The sequence below is a fragment of the Siniperca chuatsi genome, linkage group LG11 (assembly GCF_020085105.1).
Source record: "Siniperca chuatsi isolate FFG_IHB_CAS linkage group LG11, ASM2008510v1, whole genome shotgun sequence".
In the NCBI taxonomy this organism is placed as follows: Eukaryota; Metazoa; Chordata; class Actinopteri; order Centrarchiformes; family Sinipercidae; genus Siniperca; species Siniperca chuatsi.
In genome coordinates, this window is record NC_058052.1 from 15320654 (window position 1) to 15348527 (window position 27874).

Below are 27874 nucleotides of genomic sequence, written 5' to 3' on the forward strand. Positions count from 1 at the left end.
TTATACTTCAACTCAACTACATTGGGGCCTCTTGTCACGTTTCAGATGTCACTCTTAGCTAATTAGCAGTTAGCTAAGAGTGATTTCCCCTCTAAACTTCTCAGATGATTTAATTTAAATAACTGTTTGAAGCCCAAAGAGGTAAAATTATTCAATATATCACAAAAACAGCAAAGATTACAAAGATTTCCAAAAAATTAAAACAGATTTGTGCCGCAAAACTTTTAGTTTTTTCTTCATTAATCATCTGAGAACTCCTCAGATTTATCTTGTGATTCTTTGGAAGGGCACGACCCCTATGTTGGGAACCACTGTGCTAAAATGTATATAACGTATTTAAAACTAGCTCCACCTCGAGCAGCTACAACTCTTAAAATGCTGCTTACACACAGATGCATCAGTATTAATTAATAATGTAATATATATCAGTCACAGGGGACATTTTCTCAAGAACAAGTACTTTTAATACTATTAATGATAATACTTGTTTAGTTCTACTAAAGTAGGATTTTAAATGCATAACTTTTACTTGTAATGGAGTATCTCTACATTGTTGTATTGGTATTTCTGAATATTTATTCCACCACTGGTTACAACCCATATATAATTTGTATTAAAACTGTACTCCATATTACTATATGTTATAGGTTTGAGTTGATTTTTAAAATGCCTTCAGATTGATGGTCAGCCAGTAGAAAATATTGATCTAAGCTAGATAAACTACAGGCAGCTATTACATATTTTTTTCAAAAACTTCTACTGAAGAGCCATAAAATGGCATTTGGATGTCAGATATTTAGCCATTTAACTGTAATGAGAGTCAGTATGGTTTCAGTAGGCATGTGTGTTGAAAATACGGTTTTCTATTTCTGATGCAAGGAGGTGAATGCACGAGGCAACCTTTAGTTAGAGCCAACAGCATATTATTTTTTAAAGTATCTTTGATTTTGAAGACTGTCTAAACTAACTTAATGTCAAATGGTCCTGAGGTAGTGAATGAGTTAATGAACATAAACATCCATAACTTTGGGTATAAATCATAGGTTTACTTTGCAGTACACATGAATAACTCATTGTCACAATTGATTTAAAATGGAGGCCCAGATAGCTGTGTATGACAGTCCCACATAACCACCGACTAAAAAAATTTGCTTTGCCTCGGTTGTTGGTTTGTTCCAGTCCGCCCCACTTTCAACGGGTTGCTAGGCAACGATAGTCAGGTGACTGTCTGCAGACAGAACATGGCCGACCTGTCAGAAGACCAATGAGGGAAAGGCCAAATTTAGCATAATCGATCTTACTTTTTTACGTCGTTCCTGACCACAGTTGACCGTCGTGGACAGCAGTTGACCAGAGGTATTCAAGGTAAGCATGAGCGTGCTCAAATTTAGGTGGATATGTTACTCTTTGTTGCTCGGAACAGCTGTAGCTAACGTTGGTGTTTGGCTAGCTAAGTTGAGCTAGCTGCTAGACAAACAGTCCCCGCTTTCTCTTTCAGAAGCAAGTCTGTTTGAATGTGAAAGCTAGTAGAAGGAAATAACATTTAGTCAACTTTATATAGACACAACACGTTGGCTTCCGCAAATTTCTAACGTTATTGTATTGCCAAAGCTAGCTTGATGTACCGCGAGTGCAGCAGCAAAACTAGCGTTACATTAGTTACAGGGAAGATAAATTCCATTTTAACATGTAAGGTTATCTTGTGGTATTTCAGTGACTCTGGAAACCAAAGTCAATATCTACACATACACACAGACAGTCCCCCTATGAGCAGGTAATCAGAGGATCGACACTTTGAATTAATTGTGCCATCAATTAGTTTTTGCACTTGGTCTATTGACATTGGATTCGACTCCACAGACATAACATGAACACATCACAAAACAAAAACATTGGGATGAATGATCTTCCTGCTTGGTTTATTATACAGAGGGGAGTTTTAAACCTTTGACCAGGGGGCATTCATTTGGTGGGAGGCATCATGTTTGATTTATTTGCCCTTGCTGATAGCCCTGATTGTGTGGAGGAAAGCCAAAGTCCTGTCACAGTCCTGTCTTACTTTCTATGAGTTAGATACAGGGTGTGAACAATATGAACCCAGAAAATAGAGTTTTAGAATGCTTTCAATGTAGGCTTTTTTTTAACTGATGCAAAATTTAGCTGTTTGCATAGTGTTTCCTAAGTTTTTGGAGAAAGTAAATGTAGGGCATCCATTAGAAATTGTTCCTCTATCCCTATATCCTAGCAGTTGTCCCAAACGTCATTTTCTGTGGAGCGGCTCCATGAATTGTTTCTAGATGATATCATCACTATAGTTTATGGTTTGGGCTTTGGCACTAACGTTACAAATTGGGCACTTGTTGTGTCCATTTAAAGTTGCCTAAATGTTTTTTTCTTCAACAAGCTTTTACATTCAAACATTCATTCAGATGTTTTCTTCAAGCAGAGACCGGTGCAAACATACACATTAAAGCAGATATGTGGGCTACATTATTACACAAGAGGAATACTTTTCTTTTAGGTTGGATTGTCCTTTTATGATTTATTAATGGCAGGTGTTTAAAAGCCCATCTGAATTATTAATTCCATTAACAACAAGTGATCTGATTGCAGATGAGCGGGTTGCCAGAGGAAATAGCAAATGGCCCAAGCAGAAGTGAACACTTAGAGAAAGATGCTCAAATTTGGGAGAGACCCTGGAGTCTTGAAGAGATGCGGCAGAGCAGTGCCAACTGGTCCTTGGCAGCCGATTCGGGGGTAAGTCAAAAACTTCTTCCCCAGCTTTGGAATAAGCCAAGAAAAGTAATTCATCATCATCTTTTCTCAAATAATCAGAGAAATGCTTTAGAAATCTGAATAGTTGTGAAATGTTCTCTACTTTGGTGAAATGAAAGTAACTCTGCAACTGTTGCTGTCTTCATAACTGTTTTGGCTTTATTTTCGGGTTTTTTCTTCACAGCTCTTCCTGTTCCTCCAAGACTTCTCCCACAGAATGCTGTCAAAGACACATGAGATTGAAAAGCAGTTGGACAGTCTGATCCGCGACACCAAGGCCACAGACAGCTGCTTGCACTCTGTCTTTAACGACTTTCTCATGCTTTCCAATACACAGTTTATAGAAAATGTAATGTATATAATTGAAAAATGTTTTGCTATACTTCAGTTTTGCTTGTTATACTGTAACATTTCAGTCTACTTGTTTGTGTACTTTTGGAACTAAAAATGTTGCAGGGTGTCTTGTGGTGAACTTTACATGATGCAATCTATCTGGTTAAGAAACAGGTTTTTTATACCTTGTGTCTTGTTACAGAGAGTGTATGATGAAGAGGTAGAAGAGACTATCTCCAAGGCTGATGCTTTGGAGAAGCAGCCTGAGCAGGTATAAAGAATTCATCCTTCCTGCTCCTAACATTTGCTGGCATAGAATACAACACTGATCAACCACTTTAATACTGAATAATGCTTTTCAGTATTATTATTTCAAGGATAATATGGCCACAGTACTCAGAAGCATACACACAACTCTTGTATTGGCCTGTGAAAGTCATTTATGTTTTCCCTTAAGGAGAAGACTCGAGAGCAGAAAGAGGCAGAGTTGATCCCTAAGATGCAGGAAGCTGTAAACTATGGTCTGAGAGTGCTGGAGTCAGCCTTTGAGCATTTGGACATCAAAGCAGGAAACTCTGACTCAGAGGACGAGGAAGTCACAGACCGAGTGGAAGCCATCCTGGAGCCTAAGGTGTGCTCTTAATCTTGAAGCAGTAATTTAGGATTACTGCAGAAATGCATGTGATAATGCATCTTTACATTAATGTACTTCAGCCTGTGTGTCTGCTTTTGCTCTTGTGCTTTAGGATCTTTATGTGGACAGGCCACTTCCATATCTGATTGGTTCCCAGCCCTTCATGGAACAAGATGATGTTGGACTTGGTGACCTCTCAAGTGACGGTAGTATACTCATGGCAACTTCTTCAGGCATTTTTACATTTTTAAGTTTATTTTCCTCATGTGTACGATTCTCTTTCCAGAAATGTCAGTTGACAGTGACAGAGACAGTGTAATTGAGAGTGAAGACGGCAAAGAAGGAGTTGTAAGACCTTTTTTTTTCTTTTACAGCATTTTTTAAGGTTTTTAATTTTGCATCTTGCACAGGAAAATAAACACCTTATTGTATTTATTTAACAGCATTCAGATGAGGATTTTGATCAGGAGGAGGATGAAGGTCACAATAATATTAAGAAGGTAAAGCTGGCTGCCTGTCTGCCAAACACATCAAAGATTACATTTAAACAACAACTGAACAACTTTATTCATTTTGGATTCTCCTCCCACACTCACCTAGAAGTCATCCATGTTGAGTTATGAGGACGATGAAGAGGAGGAGGATGAGGATTCTGACATATTTGGAGAATCAGACGGGGATGATGACGACGACACAAAGGTATGCCTGTTATAATTTTGCAAGCATGCTTTGTGAGTGGATTATTTGTAATTCTGGTCCGAAATCAGGCAGATATGTTGCTACCTCGGGGAACATTGATCTTATTCTCTTCTCGTTATTTTTATTTCACATTCAGAACACAGGCCCATCGTCTTTTGCCGATGAGCTGGCAGCCCGAATCAAAGGTGAAACAGTTAACAAACCAGAAGGAGATCGCGCATGTAAGTCACTGTCATTGTCAACTGGTAGTATATCATCTCACTTTGAATTTACATTACATTTTTTGTTCCTCCCACTCTTCAAATTTAATTTAACAGAAAGACATTACATTAGAGATTTAAGTAATGAGTGCTGTCATTGCATCTGCATGCTCATGGATTTTGTGTTTCTACCATGTCATGTCTTGGAAGCATTGACATCTAAGAAGAAAAGTAAAGGCAGGAAAGAACCAAAGCCTGCAAAGCCACAGGGTAGGACCTTCATTCATCATCTGTGCATTTCAAACATTATTTGTTTAATTTTGCATTAGTTATTTCCACAGTAGGCCCATTGGTCCCAGTATGCTGCTCAATACTGTTTATGTACATTGTAATAGCAGCTGACAAGGACAGTGATGACATGTTTAAGCCACCAAAGATGGATGATGATGACTTCTCCCCGTTTGGAGGGAAAAGTGGCCTCTTCAGTGGAGGGAGAGGCCTGTTTGATGATGATGACGAGGTATATTAGGCTAAATGATTTTCAGAGCTCCCTCTTATTCAGTCCAGTTCCATGTTACATAAACTCTGGACTGCAGCCAGAATTTGATTTGTGCTGTATTATATTATGCCACCCAGGGTGATCTTTTCTCTGAGGCACCAAAACCTCCTGTGTCCCAAGAGAAAAAGGTGCTGAATGAAAGCATGAAAAGCACAGCTCAAACTGCAGGTAAGACCTGGGACAGACTTTTTAGACAAGTATGTGCAAAGACATATAGATAAGATGGGTACAAACATATAGAAAAAAAACTGATTGCTACATAACTTTTCATTCCCATTCAAGAATCTGACAAACCTGGAAAGAAGATTCCATCGGGTGCTATTTCAATATTCCCAGGTAGTAGCATTTACTTGTATGACAGCTAATATCACTTCTTTGTCTGCTTCATCATCCTCACCCAAACCAAATCACTTTCTCTCCACAGATAACAGCCTGTTCAGTTTGGGGAATGACTCTGATTCAGTGGAGAGCAAGGAGAATGGAGGTCCAGCTCCTAAGACCAATGCTGCTTCCAAACAGGTTCCTACAGGAGCTGGTGTTGGTGGAGGAGGAGGTGGGCTGTTTGATGATGAAGACGAGGATGATGACTTCTTCAGTGGTAAAAGCCTGAAAAAGTCTGAGTCTGGTAAGTGTGTGAATGTGGGCACTTCAGTGCTACAGTCCAAGTTCGGCTGGGATCCTCACCCTCAATCCACTGTGTGTTGGTTGTTTTTCCTTCTTTTTCAGCTGGACAGGAAAAACCGAAACCCAAGAAAGCTATTGACCTTTTTGATGATGAGGATGGTGACATATTCAGTGAGAAGTACAGTGCGCCAACTCCAGCTCAGAGCAAGAAGGAGGTAGTAGAAGAGCAGGTTAAACATCCTGAGAAGAAGGTAAAGGTCATCATACACGTGCAGTTGAACAGGATGGCTCACAGTATTAATAGTTGTATGAATTACATATTTTGTTTGGTATAGCTACATACAGTTTTTGTGGCCTGTAGAAGAGTTCCTATGTTGATGATTAATTGTTATGTTTAGATGCCGGCAGGGGCCATCTCCATGTTTGGTCCTGGGACTAAAAGCTTGCTCAGTGAGAGCCTGAAAAAACATCAACCATCTACCAGCGAGGAATCTGAGAAATCTGTGGAGGTCTGAATAGATCATTGTCTAACAATGTACTCCTGGAAAAAAAACAAATTAAGTGTGTTTTCATATGCAAAATGGCAGGGTTTTAAACAAGACTCCACTGGGCTTCAATAACCATAGTGTGTGCAGGCTGTCTAGCCTAAATTGTCAAAAGTTTTGCACTGACTTGTCATACACCAGTTATAGCAGTTTCAGTTTAAGTTGATGTTTTGTTTTTTTTGTTTTTTTGTTTTTTGTTTTTTTTAGGTTGTGTCTGCGCCTAGTCACTCGCAAGCGCATTTATCAGGCATGGATGCCATTAAATGAACAGACCTTGTTGCAGTCAGTATATTGATGTTTGCCATATTTGAGTGCAATCTGAGAAAAGGCCAAATTCGATTTAGTTTGGAGTACTCTGCTGGCCTTTATTCCTGTTGACACAGTTCAGTTCTCTTTGCTCTTTACCAGTATTTTATTTAAAGACTAAAACCTGATACTTTCAAAATGGAAGATAGAATTTAGAAAGCTATTTATATTAAATTTTTATCTTCATGTTGTACATTTCAGAATGGACCTGCTCCAGATGCTGGGAAGGCTGCTGTCAAGCAGACTCAGAAACCCCAGACCAGAGGCCTCTTCTCTGATGATGAAGACACTCCAGTAAGGCTCTCAAACTTTACTGGGAAAACAAAAGTGATAACAGTAATAAAAATTTTATTACACTATATATGTATTTGCTTTCCATAGGGATTTCCAACCATCCCTAAGAGCCAGTCTAAGCCTGAACCTACAAGCCTGGGCAAAACCAGCAAGGCCCCTTTATCATTATTTGATGATGAGGAAGAAGAGGTGAAACTAATTTGCTAATATTTCGCACACACAAAACTGAATGAGGTTAGGTTTGTTTTTGCTGTGAGTACATTACATTAATCTTGTTCCACACCTTGCAGGATCTGTTCGCATCTGCAGCTAAATCTAAACCAAAACCTAAACAAGCTAAAGCCTCCACACCGCCACCCAGTAAGGCTGTGTCCAGCTCCCTCTTCAGTGATGACGAGGTATGAGAATACAAAAAGTAATACTTTACTACTGCATACCAATATTTAATGGAAGGTACAATATGATATGTTATTTTCCCGAATATTTGAATGACAGGACCAGTGGATGAGTTCTAAAAGTAGTGCTGCTAAGCCAGAGGTCAAGACAGGAGGGATGAAGTCCAGTGTCAGTGCCCCCTCCAGTCTCCCCAGTGCCAAAATGTCTCACAAAAGTAGCCTCTTTGACGACGAAGATGATGACCTGTTTGCTCCAGCAAAAGAGTCAAGGTATTTTTTCTTTCAGTACATTAGAAACAGTGCAAAAACAAATCTGCTCACAATTGTATTAAAATCACTTTCATCATACTTTACAGAATAAGGTTCACTTTTTTGAAACATTGTATTGTCAGGAATTCTTATCTATCCTCTTGTTCTCTCTCTCTTTATAGTCAGAAGAAATCTCAGAGAGTTGCTCTCTTGTTTGAAGATGAGGGTGATAATGATGATGAAGATAAGGGATCCCTCTTTGGGATCAAACCTGCTGTCAACACAAACACTGCAGCCTCAGCTGCTAAAGTGAGTACACTAACTTTTTTTGGAAAAATGTTTGTATTTCACATTTCACATTCATGAAAAGCAATCTTGTTTTGAAGCTTGCCTCCAGTGGGCTTTAAAACGGTTTAATAAGCTCAAGGGGTCAAAGAATTTTCTCAGCCTCTAGAGAACCATTAAGATCAATTAAACAGAAAACACCAAATAAAAACATCACATTGGTTACACAATAGGGATGTTTTAAAATTAGATTCTGTGATAGTCAATTTATTACATCATTTAATTTGCTTTCTCTCCCGCACTGATATTAAATTCTTTTAATACCTGTATTCTTCACACACCTACTGTGGCCTCTCAGTCGTCCTCCCCGATAGAGAAATCAGAAGAGGTTGCAGTTTCTAGGATGGCAGCAGAGGACAAGCCTTCAGAGGAGGAGAAGCCAGCAGCAAAGACCTCTGAGCCGCTCCCGTCATCGCCCTTGCCAGAGAGCAGTGAAAGTAAAAAAAAGCCTGCTGGAGCAGTCAGTCTTTTCGGAGGCATCGACGTTCTTGCCAGCAAGCAGACAAAGAGCCCGCTGGATGAAGCTGACAATGATGACGGCTTCCTCTCTAAGGACAGCCCACCACCCAATGTTATAAAGGAGGAGAAGAAGGAAGAGAAAGTCAAAACAAACACTGTTAGTCTATTTGATGATGAGGAGGAAGATGAATCGGATTGGAATGATCCAATATTCACACCAAGTAAACCCACAGCAAGAAACACACTAAAGGTTTGTATGAATTACGATAAACGTAAGAATAGTGTGAAGAATTGATTACCATTACCGTTTCTCCTGCTATCAAGGTATTAAAATGTGTGTATTTAATTTTTACAGCCTACAGAGGAGCGACCGCAAGCAAAGAGCACAGGTGTGTTCCAGGATGAGGAGCTGCTGTTCAGTCAGACGCAGCAGAAGGATAATGACCCAGATGTTGATCTCTTTGCCACTTCAGGGAAAGCTGCAGTCAGTACATTAGATATTCTTATCTGTTTGTATTTGTTTTTTTTCTCTGCACACAGATGTCTTTCACTACATGGTAAGGATACATTACTATGTTTACTTTTTAGAGCTCCAAGCCCAGCTCAGCAAAGCCAGCAGCACAAAGTCTGTTTGCAGATGACGATGAGGATGACCTCTTCAGCTCCATCAAGCCAAAAGCTCCTCCTCCGGTAGCAATTAGATTACAGTTATGCTGGATTCCTGCATCCATAGCATCATATATTTACAGTACATTAGAAAGAAAACCAGCTGTGTAAATAGTCATTGAACTCAATCTCAGACTTTAGATCAGTGGGAGATTTCATATATCTCTTGTTTTTCCTCTTTCATTTTCATTCTCAGAAAGTAGCAGAGAAGCCCAGTAAACCTAATGACAGAGCACCACTAGCAAGTCCAGAATCTGTATCAGAGATTCAGGTGAGCCTACTGTAAGCAAATACTGTAGCTCCAATAATATCATGGAGTATGTTGTTTCTTTGAGCCAAAAACACACACACACCTGTGTGGCCATGCGGTTTTGATTCAGGGTTTATTTTGCTTGTATTTTTAATACAAGTTTTAATATTTTTGCTGTTTTGTTTTTTTTAATACTTTCTTATGTTGTCACAATTTATCGGCTGTTGAAAGATAGTGTTGTTTCTAGATGATTAATGAGAGAATGAAATTCTGAACCTACTGTAATCTGACCACACAGAAACCTGCACCAAGCCCTGTAAAACCTAAAGATTCCTCATCAAGGATTGGGAAACTTCAAGTAATAATTTTGTTTTTATTGAATCAAAAGTCTTCATTCCTGACATTTCACTCTGGTTCCTCCTAAGGAAAGACTTTTCTATTCCCACTTACATGTTTTCTCTTTTTAAGGTTTCTACTGTCTGGGCTTTTTGATAATCCAACTTAAAAGCTTGGCTACGATACAGCAGCATGGCTACCAAAATGAAGATAATTATCTATTTTGATTTGAATTTGCTTGTTCTTTCTTTCGGTGTCACAAGATGTTACTGCATATTGCTCTTGCCTCATTTCCATCCACAGCTCTGGCTTCTCATTTTCCTCTGAATGATCTGCTGCTTGGAACTATTCTGAGAAACTTTAAATGTGTAGTTTTGAGGCATAAAAATTAACAAATGATTTCGTTTCGAATCGTTTTTAACTTGAAAATCTGTTTAAATAGTCTTTGGTCAGTACTCATGGTGTCTTTTTCGCGTGATAAATTATTGTATTGGTGCATCTGATCTTATCATATTCAGGCCAACCTGATGATCAACCCTGCTGCGTTGCTCCCTGGTGCTGTCCCCAGTATGCCAGGGGCCGTAAGTATACTTCCTGGCATGGGTCCTAGTTCCTCCTCTGGGGTTTCCAGCTCCAGCCTGAGCCCCAGCCCTGCCACAACTCCTGTAGGAGCCCAGACAGACAAGGAGGGAGGAGTGAGCTTCGACACCCCAGTCCAGGTTACAACACTGCAGAGCGCACACAAGGTGGGTTTTTGATTCCTGGAGTATTATGTCTGTTATCTAGAAGGCGTTCAGTTGCTTTTCCATTTCTTGGATTTCTGATGTGATATTGTGATTGCAAATCTTCTGTCATGCAGAGTCGTGCCAAAGGTTCTGTACAACGGAGACCCCAGTCCAGAGCAGCCAGGCAGCAAGCAGTCCAAAGATCTACGACGACTAAAGAAGAGACCCTGGGTGGAGATGTACCTGGGCCGAACCCCAGTCTGTCTGGTTTAGTCTTACCTCGACCAGACAAGTCCAGCCAGGCGCGTGCCAGTCCGACACTACCAGACTCAGCTGCACCCACAGCCTTGTCCGCCTCCTCACCTTCTCAATCTTCTCTCTCTGAAACCTCCCCCAGACCCTTTGTACTGACTCTGCCAGTATCCACAAACGCTGGAAAGAAAGACTCTGGTAAAGACAGCAGCAGTGCCAAGGTGCTGCCCTCTTCTGATGAGGATGACCTTTTTGGCTCTGACAGTTTGTTTGGGGCCACTTCAGTCACTAACACACCCTCCACTAGACAAACTACCAAGACTACACAACCTCAGGCCAGTAGCAATGTGGGATTGATGAAAGACAAAGACAAAAGCACACTCCCATCCATTTTTGATGACAACACTGATGACCTTTTCCAAAAGGTCAAGGCAAGGTCAGCTACTAAGAAAGCCAAGGCCTCGTCCTTCTTGGAAGAGGATGATGATGAGGACATCTTTGGAGTGAGCAACAGCTCCACTCCCACATCCACAAGTAGTAAAGAAATTAGCAGTAGTTTTTCAAAGCAGGACATCTTCCAGGTACCTTTTTACTTTGCATTGATCTTAATGCTGTCAAGGTTTTCTGTGCCTTCATTTCTTTCTTTATCGGCTGAATTTCTGTGTTCTCAGGATGAAGTAGCCACTGTGCCTAAAGTTCACAAGAAGCACAAAGAGAAGACCATTGATGCCAGCTTGTTCGATGACAACATAGACATTTTTGCTGACCTGACGGACACTTTAAAGCCAAAACAGAAGTCCAAGATAAAGGGAGAGACCAAGTCAATATTTGATGATGACATGGGTAAGCAACCACAAAAAGCGTGCAGGCATTCATGTTTTTTAATGCACACTTTTGATACTGTCTGTTCTATGGTCTACCTTTTTTAAAATTGGCATATTTAACCAAATATTTTGTCCATCTCTCTGTTCTTTAAAGATGACATCTTCTCACCTAGCACAGTAAAACCAGTCACGAAGGCTCCCCAATCAAAGGCTCCCCAATCAAAGAAAACGCCACCGTCTCAGGAGACCAGTACAGCAGCGGATTCAAGCAACATATTTGATGATCCACTTAATGCTCTTGGTGGGAACTGAACAGTTGTTTCTGTGTAGCCAGATTTGTACAATTGTGGATGAATTATTTTGTCATTTGGGATTGCTGAAAGATTGGAGATCGGATACACTGTTGATAGAGTATTTATTCATATGAATTCATATAAATACTGTGGCATATTTTTGGCAGAAAAAGACTCCAAATGAAAATGATTCCAGTCATCTTCCGACAGCACCTCCAAAATCATCTCGGCATCAGATCATATTATGTAACAGTTATTATATACTGTTAATCTTTTATACATGATAGCACTTTATAAGCATACCATATGCTTAGCCTCAAAGCCTGCAGAAATTAACAGTAAATTGTTTTTGTTTGTTTTTGAAGATGTTTATCCTTTGGCTTTTCCATGTTGAGATTCCATGTCTTTGGGTTTGTGCCATATCATGGTTATGAGAAATCAATGTGTTTACTTACTGTCTTAGGCATTTTGACAATGTTTTTATTAATAAGAAATCCATCAATTTCTTAACTTTGGCTGTGATGAAAAAGGAAATTCATTTTTAATAACTAAAAAGACATATTTTATGCTATCTGAAATGTGTGTGATTATTTTCACTTCACTTGTTTTCATGTGTGTTGTGTCAGTCTAGACTTATCTTGATCAGTGGAGCAGGAAGCCCATTCCAAAGAAAGGGAACTTTCAATGTTAGTTCAATGTTTTTGTTGAGGTCAGTATTATTAAAGTAAAAAAGGAGGAATTGAAGCTGCTCCCTCATTAGCATTTAAAGATAATCCACCTGGCTGCTAGAAATTATATAACCTTTTTCATAGTAGGTAGTAAGTAAAAGCTCCAAAAACTATATAAAGCATAATTCTTAGGTCACACAGCTCCTTGCATCTTTTTGTGCCTTGAACATGGCATTAAAAACCTTAAGGCTGGCATGGGGGTACAAATTGGCATGCATTTGAAAACAGACATATGGAAGGAAATGCTATTTTATTAACACATTTGTACAGTAAAAATGTGAGCATATTACAAACTGTTCAACTCTTTTTTAAGAGATGTTTTTAAATGTTATTTTAAGTGTTTTTACATTCACTATTTCTTCAAAAGATGAAGAACAAACTGTTGAAAATCAATAGCTGGCAGCCCAAAGTTTCATACAAAATGACAGTCATTTGTACCTATGATGTAACCAAATATTTGATGGATTTTTAAGCATGTGATGAATACAGATATACCGACTGTTGTGGGGAAAGTTTTGATGTTTTTTCTGACAATTTGGGTCACAACTCAGGAAGATGTTTCAGCCACGGTTTTGACAACAGAGACAATTTGTTGTCCCGCCCATCTCACATCATCATCCGTTTCGCCAATTGGCTCCTTTGTCTATCAATCAAATGAAGTCACAGAGGTGTTGTTCAGCCGCCTTTGACAGGTATGATGATGTCGCTAACAAGGGGACCACTGCGACCGACAACGGTCGACAGTCTACTTTGTTCCGTGTGTAGTTTTTAGGATTAAACGTGATGAAATGCTACGCAGTTTTGAACGTAACGTTACCCTCGACAGCTACACCGGACGGGACCAGATTGAAGCTCATGAATGTAGCCTAGCAGCCTGCTAGCCAACCACGGAGAAAGATAGCCATTGTTTGAGTTGTTGGCTAACATGGCAACGAAAGCTAATGCTAGCAGCGTCAGCTAGACGGGCTTGACTACCGTATTATTGCAGAAGATACTGGTAAGCAGGATTTAACAATAAAATACTAACGTTAACCAATGTTTTAAACTGCGTTGTAAAAACTAAATACTGCTTGTGTGACCTTTCTCTGCTAACGTTAGCCGCTGGAATTGGACGATTGCCAACTCCATTAATCTCCGTTGTCAGGCAGCTAGCTAACCTAGTTCATCCTTTTTTGGCGTCCTGGTCTGTGGCTCCTATTGTGGTGGTGCGGTCAACCACAGTTTTAACTACGTAAGGTTAAATGTAGCTAGAGGCAATCTGCACATAACGTCGACTGTAACTTGACGACCTAACAGTTTTCTTTAGAGAATGGCCTGTTATGACAACCCTTATCTGAATGGGTACACCTCAGGCCTCGTATACTAACATTGTAGAGTCAATAATCGGCGAGACAGTTAATCTTCACTGTTGTATATCTCATTTGCGGGCATGAGTGGTTACTTGAGCTCCTGTCAGGCCCCAGTAAAGTGGAAGATCTCATTATAAAGGGTCAGTGTGTTGTAAGTGCCCTAGACAGCATCTTGTGGACAACTGTACTCCAAAACACATTGGGATGCCATAATATATAATAGCCATATATTAATCTCATCAGTCCCAAACAAGAAAAGGTGTAATGGTTCCCAGGGGGAAAACCTTAATTCTCTTGTTTCTGCTTTTAAGTGATAGAAGAGCATATACACATAAACCAGTGTCCTGGGTTATGTCACATAACATTACTTCAGATGCTGAATTCAGCTTGTCTGGCCTAACCAGCCTCTGACGCAGATTAAATCTTGTAAGATGTTGGTGAGTCAAGTGACACAAGAGGTGATCTGTCAAAGGCTGTGGTCAGGTGCAGGACACCTCATACCACTGATGGGCTTATGTAACACACCTGGCTAAATGCTGCACTGAATGTTTTATGAGAGGGTTACACATGTCTGCTGCCACTGATACATGCCCTTGTTTTAAAACAATTGCTACTCAATTTAAAATATACTACAAGACAGTCTCAGTCTTGTAGTTTTTTTTTAGTACATTCATGAGAATATGTTTTTATAACTTTGTCTGTTACCACTGGTCCATCCTGTTTGTGTTACCTACAAAACTTCCTCATCAGCTGCATAATCTATGTGGCCCACCTAAATAGATTTCCCCCCACCCAAAAAGATTTTTGTGTCTGCCTTTTAAAGTCTACACAAAACTGCAGTTGATTACACGGATTGATCAAAAAGTCTGCCAAAATGGTGCATTCATGTGCGATCGAAAATTACTTTGCCATCAGATCAGGTTAGCTTTTGAATGCTGAGCTGACTTGCAAATGTCAAATTTCAGAGCGTAGACTATCACAAATAAATCCTCAACCTGTGGGAAGTGCATACAGTATATTTAAGACACTGGGTTGCAGGGGCAGAGAATAGTTACTAAACTAATTAAACCTTCTGAAAAGTTATGATAATCATGCAGTGCTTTTGTTTCTACTCACAGCTGTGGTCATCCTGCATAATGTGTGATGGTCGTGAAGCCAGTGAGCAGTGCCTGTCCCTCTCTCCCTCATCTTGGGCCTGCCCCCCCATTTAACCATCTCCCTGAAGTCTCTCTCCCAACTCGCTAAGATGACCGACAGGAAGGAGCCACCTTTCTTTAATGACGACAGTGTGGGAGCTTTTCACTATAAGCTCCCTTTCTATGACACTATGGAGCTCTTCATAGAGACCCTGACAGGGACCTGTTTTGAGCTGCGTGTGTTGCCCTTTGAGGCTGTCATTTCAGTCAAGGCAAAGATCCAGAGGCTGGAAGGTACAGCGTTCACTAATGTGTAGTTTGCATGTTTTAATCTGCTGTTAGGAAATAGCATCCATATTTTATAAGTCAGGATATTGCACTGATTGAACCAGCAAGCTGTATCAATTATTTGATAGACTGAGAAGATATGGGTTACATGAATGCCTCCTCTACATCCTGTCATTTGTTTGACTATTTTGTATGGTCTATTAAGTCTCCAGAGTTGTACTGCTCTGGATATATCTCCTCTGTGGTGTCAGTTTTGCACAACTGCACCTTCTTCTCAAAGTTCTTTGTTGTTTGTGCTGTTGACTTCGATCCGAGCTGCTTACTAGGCTTAATGTAACTGCTACATTCACGTTTATAGCGCTTAGACTTATCGTCACTATACACCTTGATCAGTGTTGAGTAGGGATTTCAGTTTTTATTAACTATTTTCCATTGGTACAAATTAAATATTTCATCTATAATGATTTGTCCTCATTTAAAATTCAATGTATAAGCTCTACAGGCGGTGCCTTGTGCTCCACCAGTGGGTGTTCATAAAATGTACTGTCACTTTGACCCATTGCATGCATTGCTTTTGTTGTTCTCTTTGTTTAAACAAAATGGATGAAACTAGTGAGCTGTGCTGAATCACAACACCAGACCATTGTAGAAGTAATGTGTGATTCGTTCTACAGCATATTTTTGGATTGGGCTATGTGGGTTGTGTTGGAATTCATTTGAATTAATCATGTGTTAGTTCTCATTTATTCAGACTTGATTATTCATTTGTTTTTTGTTGTTTGTTTTTATCTTGGCTGTCCTCTAAGCTTGCTTTTTTGTAGATCAAGATGACCTTCCATATCTACATATATCTATAGGCCTCTCTGTGCTCTGTGTTTGAGGAGGTGGTGTCAGCCAAGCCTGTGTGTTTGTGATGGAGCATACCACTCTGCAATGAAAGGACCGCTGCTCACTCACTAACACTGGCTCACCTCCAACACTGGGTCAGCGAGTTCACTCATTGTGGGCACAGAGAGTTTCCTGACTACGCATACACCTCATCTCATTTCAAGGAGTAGCTCTAGAGAGCCTTTCTATTCATTAGGCTGTCATCCCTCTACTGGAGTCTTATTTTGCTCTAATTTTCAATAATATTCGATACAACATAGACATATAGTAGTCCAACCAACCTCATGTATTTGGCAGTTTTATCTGTAAGATAAGGTGACTTTATGGTGAGGTAATACTGTAGCACATCATCAAGTTTTTGTTTTTTTCAAATTTGCACTCTTTGTTAACAATGCATCTGTTCTGTGATTTGCCCTTCTTCAGCAATTACATAGTTCTGTCTTTAGGGGGCAGGCATGAATTATCTTTAGTGTTGTATGGATGCTTCTGTTGGTACCATTCCCATCTTGACTGTCTGTCAGATTAGTGAACTTAGTCTATGAAATATGAACAGATTCTTGTCAACTTTGTTTTTCTCCTACCCTCTCTCTGACTGTCTGTAAAGGTATCCCTGTTGCCCAGCAACACCTTATCTGGAACAATCTGGAGCTGGATGATGAACATTGTCTACATGACTATGGGTAAATCTATTCCTTCTTTCTGTCCTACAGAGCACTAACACCGAGGCAAAATCAGAAAGACAACCAGGCTTGTTAGCAATTACTAGCAATGTGTTTGAAAACACGCTGTGTACAAGAATCATTTGCATGTGCTCTCTAAAAGCCTTTCTGTTTATCCTCTGTGGTGAGTCTGCTGACTCAGTCTTAATTTAATTCAACATGTTGTAAATATGCCAGAGGTGTAGAGCTGGATGAGACAAGTGACACATTGGTCATGTTTAGAGAGCTTGCCCCTCCACTTTTGTCATTTTACGAGATGCAGACCTCACCCTCCAGTTTTCCACTGGCTGCAGATGGTGGTATTGTTATGAATGCTTGTCACTTAATTTTCCACATGAACAGCCTCTGGTGAGATCTTGCTAGACTCGCCTATCACACTGCAGCATGCTTTTGAAGCTTTAGAAGCAAAGGCAAAGAGAAAGCAATGAAACATCTGCTCATATGAAACAAATGTTCCAATGGAATTCCCAGTCGTGCACTTAAGTTCATCTGGAAATCATCCTGACCCTTGGAGTGCTATTTACTTTAGATCAGAGCCTCTCCCCTCTGTCTCAGAAGTAAAGTATTTTCCCCTAAATGTAAATATGTTGCCTACTGTTATTTCCTTTCTCCCATTAATACATAATTGGGGAATGGGTTACAGTACTGTTTACTTTTTAATTCTATCATCATCTGTTTTTTATTTGCAGCATTGCAGAAGGCTGCACTTTGAAACTGGTCTTAGCTATGAGGGGAGGCCCAATTAATACCAGGAGAGGTAAGGAAAAGACCAAACAACTGTCCATTCACATGACAGCTGGACATATGTAGCTTACATTATAGCAAAATATAGACTGATACTAATTAGGGAATTAAAATATGCCGTTTTCCAGTTTTAACCACAGAAACCCCCTTTTATTCTTTTGTCAGTAACCATGGAGGATTCTATCAAAGAGGTGGCTGACCTGATGGAGAGCACAAAAGAGGAGGGTTTGGAGAAAAGCCTGTCCAACAAGCAGGTCACGTTTGTGGTCTATCGTGAGGGTGACCAGCTAAACTTCTTCAGAGTGGTCGACAGGAGAGATGGCACCCTGACCCCTCTGTCTGAATCTCTGAGGTTGGGATATTGTCATAATGTCTGTTTGTTAAGCACAATTATATTATTATCTGTCAAGATACTGTGAAAGGAATTGGGCAAGGGGTTTGCTCATGTTGGTCATCATTAAACATGAGTAAGAAATCAGAAATGTAAACAGGCATTAGGTTCTGAGTATTAAGAATTGTGCAAGGGAAAATAGAGGCACAAATGAGGGGGAAAAAAGATAAATAAGTATAATTATACAGCCAGTGTGGAGTTGAGTACTTAACGTTGATCAGTGGTAGTTGTAGTGTAGTGGTGGACTTGTGCAGCTGAGTTCATGCCCATTGTGGTGACAAAGGTTGCAGTGAGCAGGGCCACTGAAGAGACAGCCGTTCAGCAGACAGCTTTGTTGGATCACTAATAGGAAGAGTGTTTTTGCCTCTCATATTTCCAGTGGTGGCTCGGTGTACAATGTGTGTGCAGAGGAGGAGGAGGATGGAGAGAGTTCTGCAGCTGCACAGCAGAGCCTTGAGAACTCCATCACCATGAACAAAATGAAGCTACTCAAAGCCAAGATGGAGGACATGAACCTCAACAAGAAGGTTGGAAGCTACTGGGATCATGGAAACCTATTAAAATGTTGCTGCCTATCAGAGTACAAATGTGAACTCCACACTAAATTAATTTTCACACCATTTAAAAAAAAAAAATAAATAAATAAATGTAGACGCTATTAAAACCGGCATCGTGCCCTTTATGTGAAAGTTATTGTTCAAGCAGTTTTTTTTCATAGCTGCATTATTTATCAATAAAATAGTGAAACCAAATTATGTCGAATATTGTCATCACATAGAATGAAATGGTAGCCCGCAACCATTTTGCATAATGCAGATGTACTGCACCAAACACTAATTTGCATGTGTTTGTAATAGGATAGAGCTTTTCATTACATTAAACTGTACAGGCTCTCTAATGTTTTTTACGCTCATAATTATACAAGCAGCTTGAATCAAATGATGAGAGAAACACAATGATTTTATAATTTTACAGAATGGGGGGGAAATACTGAAAATGTACTGTAGATTTGAGAGGGTACTGTGATGTACTCTGACTGTCTCTGTCCGTGTCTCTGTCCTCCAGCCGAAGAAGTCGGCAAAGGTAAAACCACGGCCCCCTGTCAGCCCACATCCCTGCGGGGGCTTTCTAGGACCTTTCAGCACACGGCATCATCATCATCGGCTCTTTCGTTCGATCCCCCAGATCAACCAGCCTCGGCAGTCAAATGCACAACTACCTCCAGTCGCAGACCATAAATCCGTAGACCCCTTCCTGCCCTCTTCTGCTGCAACCTCTGCTCACTTGTCCATCCCTAGAAGACCCCCTCCCTCCTTCTCCTCGCCTTCTTGTTATATGCTTCAGGAGGAGGAGTCATGGGAGACATGCCCACCATTTGCAAAGATCCGACCCCCTCCCAAAGTGTCTCGGTTGGACATTGGCAGCACCAGGTTGATGAGAGACTGTGTGTACCCTCAGCTCCCTCCACTGTGTATCAGGGGGCCCCCAGAAGCCACCTTTGACCCAGCTGATCCTGCTGGGGAGGCAGTTGGGCTGGGTTTGTTAGAGGAAGCTGCTGGGCTAGTGGTGCCAACACAACCTGGAGCTCCATTTGGGGAACTGTTAGACCCTCTGAGTCTGGATGTGTCCACCCAGCCAGAGGGTGGTCGTCTGTCCCTCGATGTTGGGGCTCAGCACCAGCTGCCACTCTCCCCTTCCCCACTCAGTACCTGGACACTTGGGACAAGTGATACTCTCACCAGCAGAGCTGATAGGACACAGCTTGGTACATCATTTCATATCAGCCCTTCCTCTCCATTGCCCACCTCCACCTCACCATCCACTTCTACCAGACCGCTGCCTCAGCCTTTTGATTCCGCTCTCTCCTGTTTACAGCCCAACCTTCGAGCACAATCCTCAGCACAAGTGAAGCCAGGCAACACATCCCCTCACCCCTCCACCACCTTGTCAACTCATCCTCCATGCCTTCGTGGTGTTAAAGTGGAGTCACCTGGCAAGAGGCCAGAGCTTATCTCCAAGAGGGAAGCAAGAGGCATCACTAAGATGGCCAACCAAGCCTGTAAGGAGCCACTGGGGTCCCTGAACAACTCTGAACTTCTGGCTTCTCTCTCCACAAGAGCTCCGGACAGCAGCAATAGCAGGGACGGCCTTGGTGAGAGTCTGGGACTTTCACTGGCATTGCCTCCTACCACTGCCTCAGGACAGGGCAGCCTTGGCCCCAGACTGCCATCCATCCCAACTAACAGGCTCCTTCAGGATGATCTCATAAGACAAATGTCCCCGTTGCACCGAGCAACAGCCTCTTACATGGTGAGCACAGACAGGTGTCAGTGTTTGCTGGATTTGTGGACTTGTTTTTAATGCTCCATTTGTGTTTTGCTCCTCAAAGAAGTTAAGTGTGTTATGTGTATTTATGTGAGTCTTAAAACAATGTATTCTGTAAATTCCTCTCACTTAAATTTGAGTAATAGTGACTGCCAGTACTTAGTCAGTGCTCATCCCGACACACAAAGACAGCAGGTGCTTAAAACTAAAGTAGAGGTGGGTGATGTGAAATTATTTTTACTATAATTGTCACAGCATTATCTTGATATGACATTCATTGAATTGTTCAAAATCGCATGATAAGATCTCAGTTAGGTTCAACACACTCAACATTCTTTATAGACCAGAATCATAGATTTTCAAAAACTGCAGACATTGTATTGTCAAGTATTTGGGATTTCATGCTGTGACAAATTTCACTAAGATCCAACCGATCAGTCATTTAAAGATGAGAATTGTCGGTTATGATATCATGAGTTTTTCCATGAGATGGGGTGATCATTGTATCTCCCAGCCCTAGAGCAAACAAAAAAAAAAAAACAACCCATGCATCCCTTCTCCGTTGAAACACTTTATTAAAATGTAGTAGTTGGACTTCATCAGGCATTAACCCATATGTGACACGATGAGGTTTACTGTATGTAAAGTTCAGTTAATAGTGTGAAATGATTTCCAGTGAATTTTAATATTAAAATATCAATGTATCATATTTGCAGCATACACATCACACATAAACTAAATTCACTGCCTTTTAAATACGTTTAATAAGGACAATTGCAAATATTAGTCATGATTGATGGAAAACAGCTAAAATATCAGAAATCAGAGGTTAGGTCCTGCTGCATAAACATAAACGCCTGTGTATAATTCAAAGTATATACCTCACTTTTTTGATATATGGTTCATTCCTAGTGAAGCTCCTGTACATAATTTGTATTACTTCACCAGTAATAGTGAATACTTTAAGCTCTTTTCCAGCACTTTTTTTTTTATTCTGATTTTTCTCAAGAAAAAGCACTGCTATGTTCTTATTGATTTGCTTTATAAATATTTCATGTTGCTGTTTTCTCAGGGCACCAACACTCTTGCATCAGCTGGGGGAATCATGACTTCATTTGGGAGAATAGGTAAGGGAGACGTACAAACACCTTTGTTTTCATAAAGTACTAGTGTATAAAGAAATGGCTGTATTTACAGCCACCTGTTGTATTTTCATAGTGCTGTTAGGTGCATCAGAGTGCACAAATTGTATAAACTGTTCTGAACCAAGATGCAGTCCTTGAAAGGTGCAGTCACATACAGAGAGGATGTTGTTATGTGGAAGCCGTCAGTGCATGTTGTATGAGCGCTACAACAAAGCACCACAAGGGGTTTAAATATTCATTATTGCTACAACTGCAGAAGCAACACACACAACAGAAGGCGCCAGGCCTACACACAAGTACACTCACTTATTTATATCAGCCACTGATATGCTTAGACTACTCACAGACAGTTTGGATAATATTTCTGGATCAGTACACCAATTAGTGAATCGTGGTACTCACGTTTCCCCTATTACTGGACATTTGATTATCAATATCAGTGTTTTCAACAGGCTGAGAATTTATTTGTGGTGGTCAAAGACTCGACTGCAAACATCATTGAACAACTCACTGCACATGAATGACTTTCAGTTAGTCTCTACTTTCAACTGCATTTCCACACAAAGTTGTGAAAGGAATAAATAATATATACAAAAATTATTTTGGTTTGGTCCAAACGCATTTGAGTGGGCTTCCAAAATAAATTCCATTCATCAGAGACACTAAGTATGCTGACTCTGGTGTTCACACCTCCACGAGTTATTCAAAAAGATTAATTTGCTCCTCAAGCTTTTTTTACATTTTTTAAATAATTTTTTTTTTATTCCTGATTGAACTCGTGGGGTCTGTTTATGGTCTGTTTATTAAAACTGTCTGAAATTTCCCATTTACATAGTATTTTATTGAGAATGTTTTAGAGACACCCTTGGCAGTAATTACAGCTTTTGGTCTTTTTGGTTTGCCTTTACCAGCTTTATACACCTACACTTTAGCAGTTTCTCTCCTTCCTCCGCATAGATGCCCTCAAGAGAATATATGTGAATTCTTGGAAAAGTGTATATATATTTTCAATGGGGTTCAAGTCTGGACTCTGGAGGGGCCACTCAAGGACAGTCAGACTTAAATGCACTCTGTTATTTTCCTGACTATGTTGTTGTGCTGAAAAGTGAGTCATCTCTCCACTGTGAGGTTGTGTGTGCTCTCAAAAATTTTTTTTCTAAGGGTCTGTATCTTTGTCATCATTCATGGTTTCCTTAATCAGGACATATTCCACTTCAGTCTGATTAGAAACATCCTCATAGCATGATGCTCCTTGCTTTACTGTAGGGATGTGTTGGCCAGTTGTAAGCAGTGGATATAGTAGCATTTGGCATTCAGGGTAAAGAGTTCAGTTTTTGTTTCACCAGACCAGAGAGTCTTTTCCCTCATACTTTGAGTTCTTGAGTGCATTTGAATACTGTAAATTGAGGGATCTGAATGCACACAGTATGTAAATGAGGCATTTCTGTATTTTGTTGCTAAAAATGGGTTCTACATCTGAACCAACCAGTACATATCTTGGTGACGCTTTATTTTACAAGTCCCTAATTTCCTAATAATTTCCCTGAGGAACTATGTAATTTGGTACCAATTACAGGGAAAATAGAGACATTGTTCAGTTGGATAAAATTTCCATTAGTAAATGATAAATGAATATTTACTTGGGTTTAAATGGAGCTATTTCAAGGAAAACATGTTTTCCCTATAATAATTACTACCTCATAGTTATTTCAAGGAACTTCCTTGGAAATTATTAGGAAAGTACAGACCTGCAAAATAAAACCATATTTTAGTAGGCCTGTAAAGCAGTTATATTGTTCATAGAAACCGATTGTGCTGCAGGTACACCAGCTTTCACAAACATCCCATTGTACTCCATTAAAACATTGGAAACTTTTTCCGCTGCCATCAGTGACTGAACTGCAGAGCAGCACAAACAAACACAGTCAGCGGTTTCAGTGAAGATATACTATATATGTCACAAAAAAACGTATCTTTGTCTTTGCTACAGTGCTACTGTTTGCGCAGAAACTGTGCATATCAGATTCTTGTCCAGTATTGATAATGAGTCAATACAATACAATCCTAATCAGACTCAATGAGTCTGATTAGGATTGGGAGCAAAGATAACTTGATTGGGACAACCCTTAATTAAATGTAATCAAATTCAAGTTAGGTCTGCTACACAAGAGAATGTGGAAAATGTGCTTGGGTCTGAATATATTTCAACCCAGTGTATGTCTGTATGGTAGCAGATTCAAGTACACAAAACAACAAAGAAAAAAACAATCCCGCGTCCAGCTGCTTGTGAGCTTCCTGTACCTTCCTCACAGTGCTGTCAGTTTTATCTGTATGTTCTGGATATCTATCTGTATCCCCACAGATCACAAACCTAGCTGCATGCGTTCACAGACACGATTATCTCAGGAACAAGCTGACATAAACCTGTGTTCCCTGACTTAAGAAATGAACTGTTTATTTTCTGACATATTTTCTAAAATTACAACAGGGTAATATGGCAAAGCCTGAAAATTTCCTGAAACCCCTTTCAAATGGAAACGTACATGACTGACAACTATCTGCACCATTTCAAAAATAGCAGTGTCACACATTTACTACTGTTTACATCTAGTTTAATTGACTACAATTATTTTTAAATGCACACTTTATCATAAACCAAGCTTGAAATTAATTGTCAGGACTGACAAAGAAACCTAAGATAAAAAGACATGAATGTGACAGTTTGAACACTGTTTTTGAGGGATTATTTTCTGGCAGTGTTTTCCTGTGGATATGAGGTGACTGACATTAAGCAGACATAATACATGATATGAAAACACTCTCCTTGTGCTCAATGAAATGGCAATGAAATAGAGACCTGAATAAAACAAAGTAAAATTCTGAAGACTGGCAGGTTTTCAGAAATGTACAGTGAGATTTAAAGCATATTGCATTTCTGGCCACACTCCAGTTTGTGATTTCACAGCAGGTGTTTTGCCTTTTGACAGCTGGTGAAAACGTCTGCTTTGGCATCACTGCTGCGGTTTGGTGACAAGTACAACATGCCTGAAACTACTGAATAGAGAAAAGTGCACTTTTCCTCTCTTGCGTGATTCTGTGTTGATCTAACCTTTTATGGCTTCATGATTACTGTGATGGGTCTAGCTTGAGCAAATTTGAAGCCTGTTAAATGTTTAAACAAGCACAAAGCAGAAAAGGTTGTAAAATCTCCAGATCTGCTTTGTGCAGACACAAGGAAAACTTGAATAGGTATGATTTACAGAAGAAAGCCAAGCTACATGATTGGACTGTGTGTAGATTAATCCCATGCCCTGATACAAACCTTTTCACTACATGATCAGTTATTCCACACTTGCTCCTGTAAAGTCAATTAAAAATGTTTCCTCTACTCTCAGGCACTCCAACGTACCACCTACCTCCAGTCAAGGCTCCTGCAGGCGGCAAGAAGAAGAGCTCAAAGCACTGCTTCCTCTGTGGCAAGAAGACTGGCCTGGCCACCAGCTATGAGTGCAGGTACAAGTGCCTCCAGCATTTCCACCTGCGCTCACACACTCACACACTCGGTGTCTGACTCTCTCCCTATTTGTCATTCTTGTCCTTGAAGCATTCCTTTTAGTAGAAAGTGGTCTTTTCCTAGTTCATCATTTTGTCTCTCATCCATCTCTCTAGTGAAAACACGTCTATGTTCACTTCTTGTTCTGCCACAAGTTATTAACATTATCAAAGTTTCACCCTACGACATCAATCTGAATCAGTTCCGTCTCTCGGGCCTGGTCCAGGGCGCGCACACTGAATCTGATGCAACAGTATGTAACTCTTATCTCTTAAAATTAGCCACTTGATGTGGAGCTCCCGACTGTGTTCTAAAGACTGTCTGTCTGATACCAGTTTAGTCAAATGGTAAACTTCTGTGATTAAATGAGCAATATAATTTACTTCATGAAACAGGGTTCTCTGTGCATCTCTGAGCAATATATAGCTGAATCAGGTGCTTCTCAGTTTGAGGACAGAAAACTTCCAAAGGAAAAACAGAGACTGGAGCACATTGATTGATTTGCAGCCTTTAATTGTGCAAACAGACTAACGTTTCAACACTAGTGTCTTCTTCATCAGAGTTAAAAATGGACAAAGACATGAGGAAAACAACATATATAGTCAGCCTAGAACAGGTGTACACTTGTCATTGGATAATTGGTTGACCAGGATTTCAAATCTATTGGATAATGAATCCAAGGGTGGGAGTTGCCAAAACATGGATTATGCTATTGCTCGGCATTATGCACAAAAAATATCACCCTCTCCCAGAGGTGGAGACATCAACTCACTGCTCTGCAGAGAGGCATATTGGATTCACACTCTTAACATAGTGGAGCCTTTTGGCTTAAACGAAGAACTGAATTTGTCATGTTTCCTCTAAATAGTTGTACTTGATGGATTCAGCACCTGTATTCAACGTAATTTTTATCTCTGTAACTCTAAGATGTGTCTGTGTTCTTTTTGTCTCTGATGTGGTGTTAATGCATGGGGTGTGTGGCACTTGACTATGGCAACTCCCACTTTGGGATTCATTATCAAATAGATTTGAAATCCTGTTCAACCAATTGTCCAATGACAAGTGTACACCTGTTCTAGGTTGACTATATATGTTGTTTGCCTCATGTCTTTGTCCATTTTGACTCTGAAGACACAGTAGTGTTGAAATGTTTGCACAATTAAAGCATGCAAATCAATCACTGTGATGATTTGCTCCATATTAGTGCTCACAAATGAAATAAATAAGACATCTGAAAATAGAGTTGCTCTTTTTACTAATGGACAAATAGAAAGATTAAAGCAAATAAAGGAGGCTTTTAGTCTAAGAAGACTTTGTTATGGAGGAGGTAAAATAAGAGGGGTAATGTGACTCACTGCATTTATACTCAGCAAATAGCCTGAGCAGATGATGTTTGCTGATGGAGAAACAGAATGTTTTTTATTTATTTATTATTATTTGCTGACCTTGAGGTCTCCTGAGGAACATACTAAATAAAGTATTATTTACAGATCTGTTTTTTTTTTTGCATGCATGCATACCAAAATATGTTTTTATTAAAATCTTTCAGGTGTGGTCACAACTTCTGTGCCACCCACCGCTACGCAGAGACGCATGACTGCACTTACGATTACAAGAGTGCCGGACGGCGATTTCTGCAAGAGACCAACCCTCTTATCAGTGCTCCCAAGCTGCCTAAGATCTAGACCCAAAAACCCTCACCTCTCTTAAGGGACGACCTGAAGACCTACAGGTTAAAGTGAGTGAATGAAAGAGATTCTGCAAAGTCATTTCTTGAAGGAAGAAGGAACTTATTCACCACTGTGTGCTTTTTTTTTTTTATCAGCCAAGTTTGCTTAAAATTTAAATAAAATATTCTGTAAAGCCAAGTGTAAACAAACAAGAGTAGACTGAAATGGCACAGAACTACTTATCACGTCTTGACAATATGAAGACATTTATCCTTTTTATCTGTTACCTTCTTTTTCCATTGCCTAAAAACAAAACAAACTCTGCATGCATGTAGGTAGTTTTTGCTAAATATATCTGCTGCATGTTCAGACATCTATTTTTTAGTTTTGTCAGCCTTGGGGTTTTATTTGTTTGTTTGTTTGTTTTTTAAATAGGACCGCTGATGACTTTTCATTCTACAAGTCTTTGAAAGATGCACTTTAGAACTATCATATTTATACATTTGACTTTCCTTATTGTGGGGGGAAAGATACTTAAATTTCTGTGTTTGTCTTATGAAGTGTTTATGTTGTCATCCAGATTTTTATATTCTGCACCTCCTAAACGTCTTTCTTACATGGGCACATACATACCTACATCACTAATTAAATCTGTCTTAAAAGAGAACAATACACCCACCTGTTAATGAAATACTTAATATTTATTAATGAATACTACTTATTTAAATTCAAGGTTGGTTTTGAAATAGCAAGTATGTAATGTGTGTGTAGGTGTGAATGTCAGTTGTAATCTGTAATCCTATCAAGTAAACTGTATTAGGATTGGGGGGATGATTATGGTATTTATGATGTGTCTATAAGTAAGGTGGTTGCCATAAAAAAACTCTTTTGTAAGTCTTTTTTTATTGCTCAGCTGTTGAAAATCTTAAAATGCTGTTATGGTATCTACAGGGGTTTCATCTAATAAAGTTTCTTTCCGTACATACTGTACATGACTTGTGTAAGTGTTAAGATTCAACACCTGCCTAATTATATTTCCATTTGACTGATTATTTTTACAGATAGAGATAGTCCTGCTATAATTTCCTCTCATTTCTTTGCAGTCTTGCTGTTGTCGTTATTTGCACATTGAATGTTTGACCTTTCCTGCTGCTTGCCCTTTAATAGTTCTCATA

The 27874-nt window shown here is 39.8% G+C and overlaps 2 protein-coding genes across 6 annotated transcripts; both read left to right on the forward strand.

The window, feature by feature from the left end:
- Positions 1-1179: 1179 nt before the first annotated feature.
- Positions 1180-12334, forward strand: washc2c (WASH complex subunit 2C). Of its 4 annotated transcripts, none has more exons than XM_044213771.1 (31): positions 1180-1365; positions 2614-2757; positions 2960-3124; positions 3311-3379; positions 3566-3739; positions 3855-3948; positions 4029-4090; positions 4186-4242; positions 4343-4441; positions 4578-4662; positions 4852-4911; positions 5037-5161; positions 5278-5368; positions 5483-5536; positions 5625-5825; positions 5927-6075; positions 6223-6333; positions 6877-6969; positions 7057-7158; positions 7260-7367; positions 7465-7634; positions 7796-7922; positions 8257-8667; positions 8773-8901; positions 9006-9107; positions 9280-9354; positions 9632-9691; positions 10188-10415; positions 10529-11227; positions 11318-11489; positions 11625-12334. In XM_044213771.1, exons 2-31 carry the CDS (start codon positions 2614-2616, stop codon positions 11780-11782), a joined length of 4374 nt encoding a protein of 1457 aa, XP_044069706.1. In that variant the 5' UTR covers positions 1180-1365; the 3' UTR covers positions 11783-12334. The 4 variants fall into 4 exon arrangements, with proteins under 4 accessions (XP_044069706.1, XP_044069707.1, XP_044069709.1 ...); XM_044213772.1 differs by having other exon boundaries at positions 5040-5161; XM_044213774.1 differs by lacking the exon at positions 4852-4911.
- An 810-nt stretch (positions 12335-13144) lies between these two features.
- On the forward strand, positions 13145-27689 carry zfand4 (zinc finger, AN1-type domain 4). Of its 2 annotated transcripts, XR_006379847.1 has the most exons (11): positions 13145-13488; positions 14959-15270; positions 16757-16832; positions 17561-17628; positions 17781-17967; positions 18386-18533; positions 19072-20316; positions 21404-21458; positions 24872-24989; positions 26579-26767; positions 27135-27689. XR_006379847.1 is itself a non-coding variant. In XM_044213775.1 (10 exons), the coding sequence occupies exons 2-10, from the start codon at positions 15087-15089 to the stop codon at positions 26712-26714; spliced, it is 2217 nt and encodes a 738-aa protein (XP_044069710.1). In that variant the 5' UTR covers positions 13145-13488; positions 14959-15086; the 3' UTR covers positions 26715-27689. The 2 variants fall into 2 exon arrangements, 1 of the variants encoding a protein (XP_044069710.1); XM_044213775.1 differs by having other exon boundaries at positions 26579-27689.
- The last annotated feature ends 185 nt before the right edge of the window (positions 27690-27874 follow it).

Coding starts and splice junctions, on each gene's coding strand:
- washc2c (XM_044213771.1), top strand. CDS start 2,614: ATGAGCGGGTTGCCAGAGGAAATAGCAAATGGCCCAAGCAGAAGTGAA. Junction 6,076..6,222: donor TTAAACATCCTGAGAAGAAG/GTAAAGGTCATC, acceptor TGTTATGTTTAG/ATGCCGGCAGGGGCCATCTC. Junction 6,970..7,056: donor CTGATGATGAAGACACTCCA/GTAAGGCTCTCA, acceptor TGCTTTCCATAG/GGATTTCCAACCATCCCTAA.
- zfand4 (XM_044213775.1), top strand. CDS start 15,087: ATGACCGACAGGAAGGAGCCACCTTTCTTTAATGACGACAGTGTGGGA. Junction 15,271..16,756: donor AAAGATCCAGAGGCTGGAAG/GTACAGCGTTCA, acceptor CTGTCTGTAAAG/GTATCCCTGTTGCCCAGCAA. Junction 17,629..17,780: donor CCCAATTAATACCAGGAGAG/GTAAGGAAAAGA, acceptor TTCTTTTGTCAG/TAACCATGGAGGATTCTATC.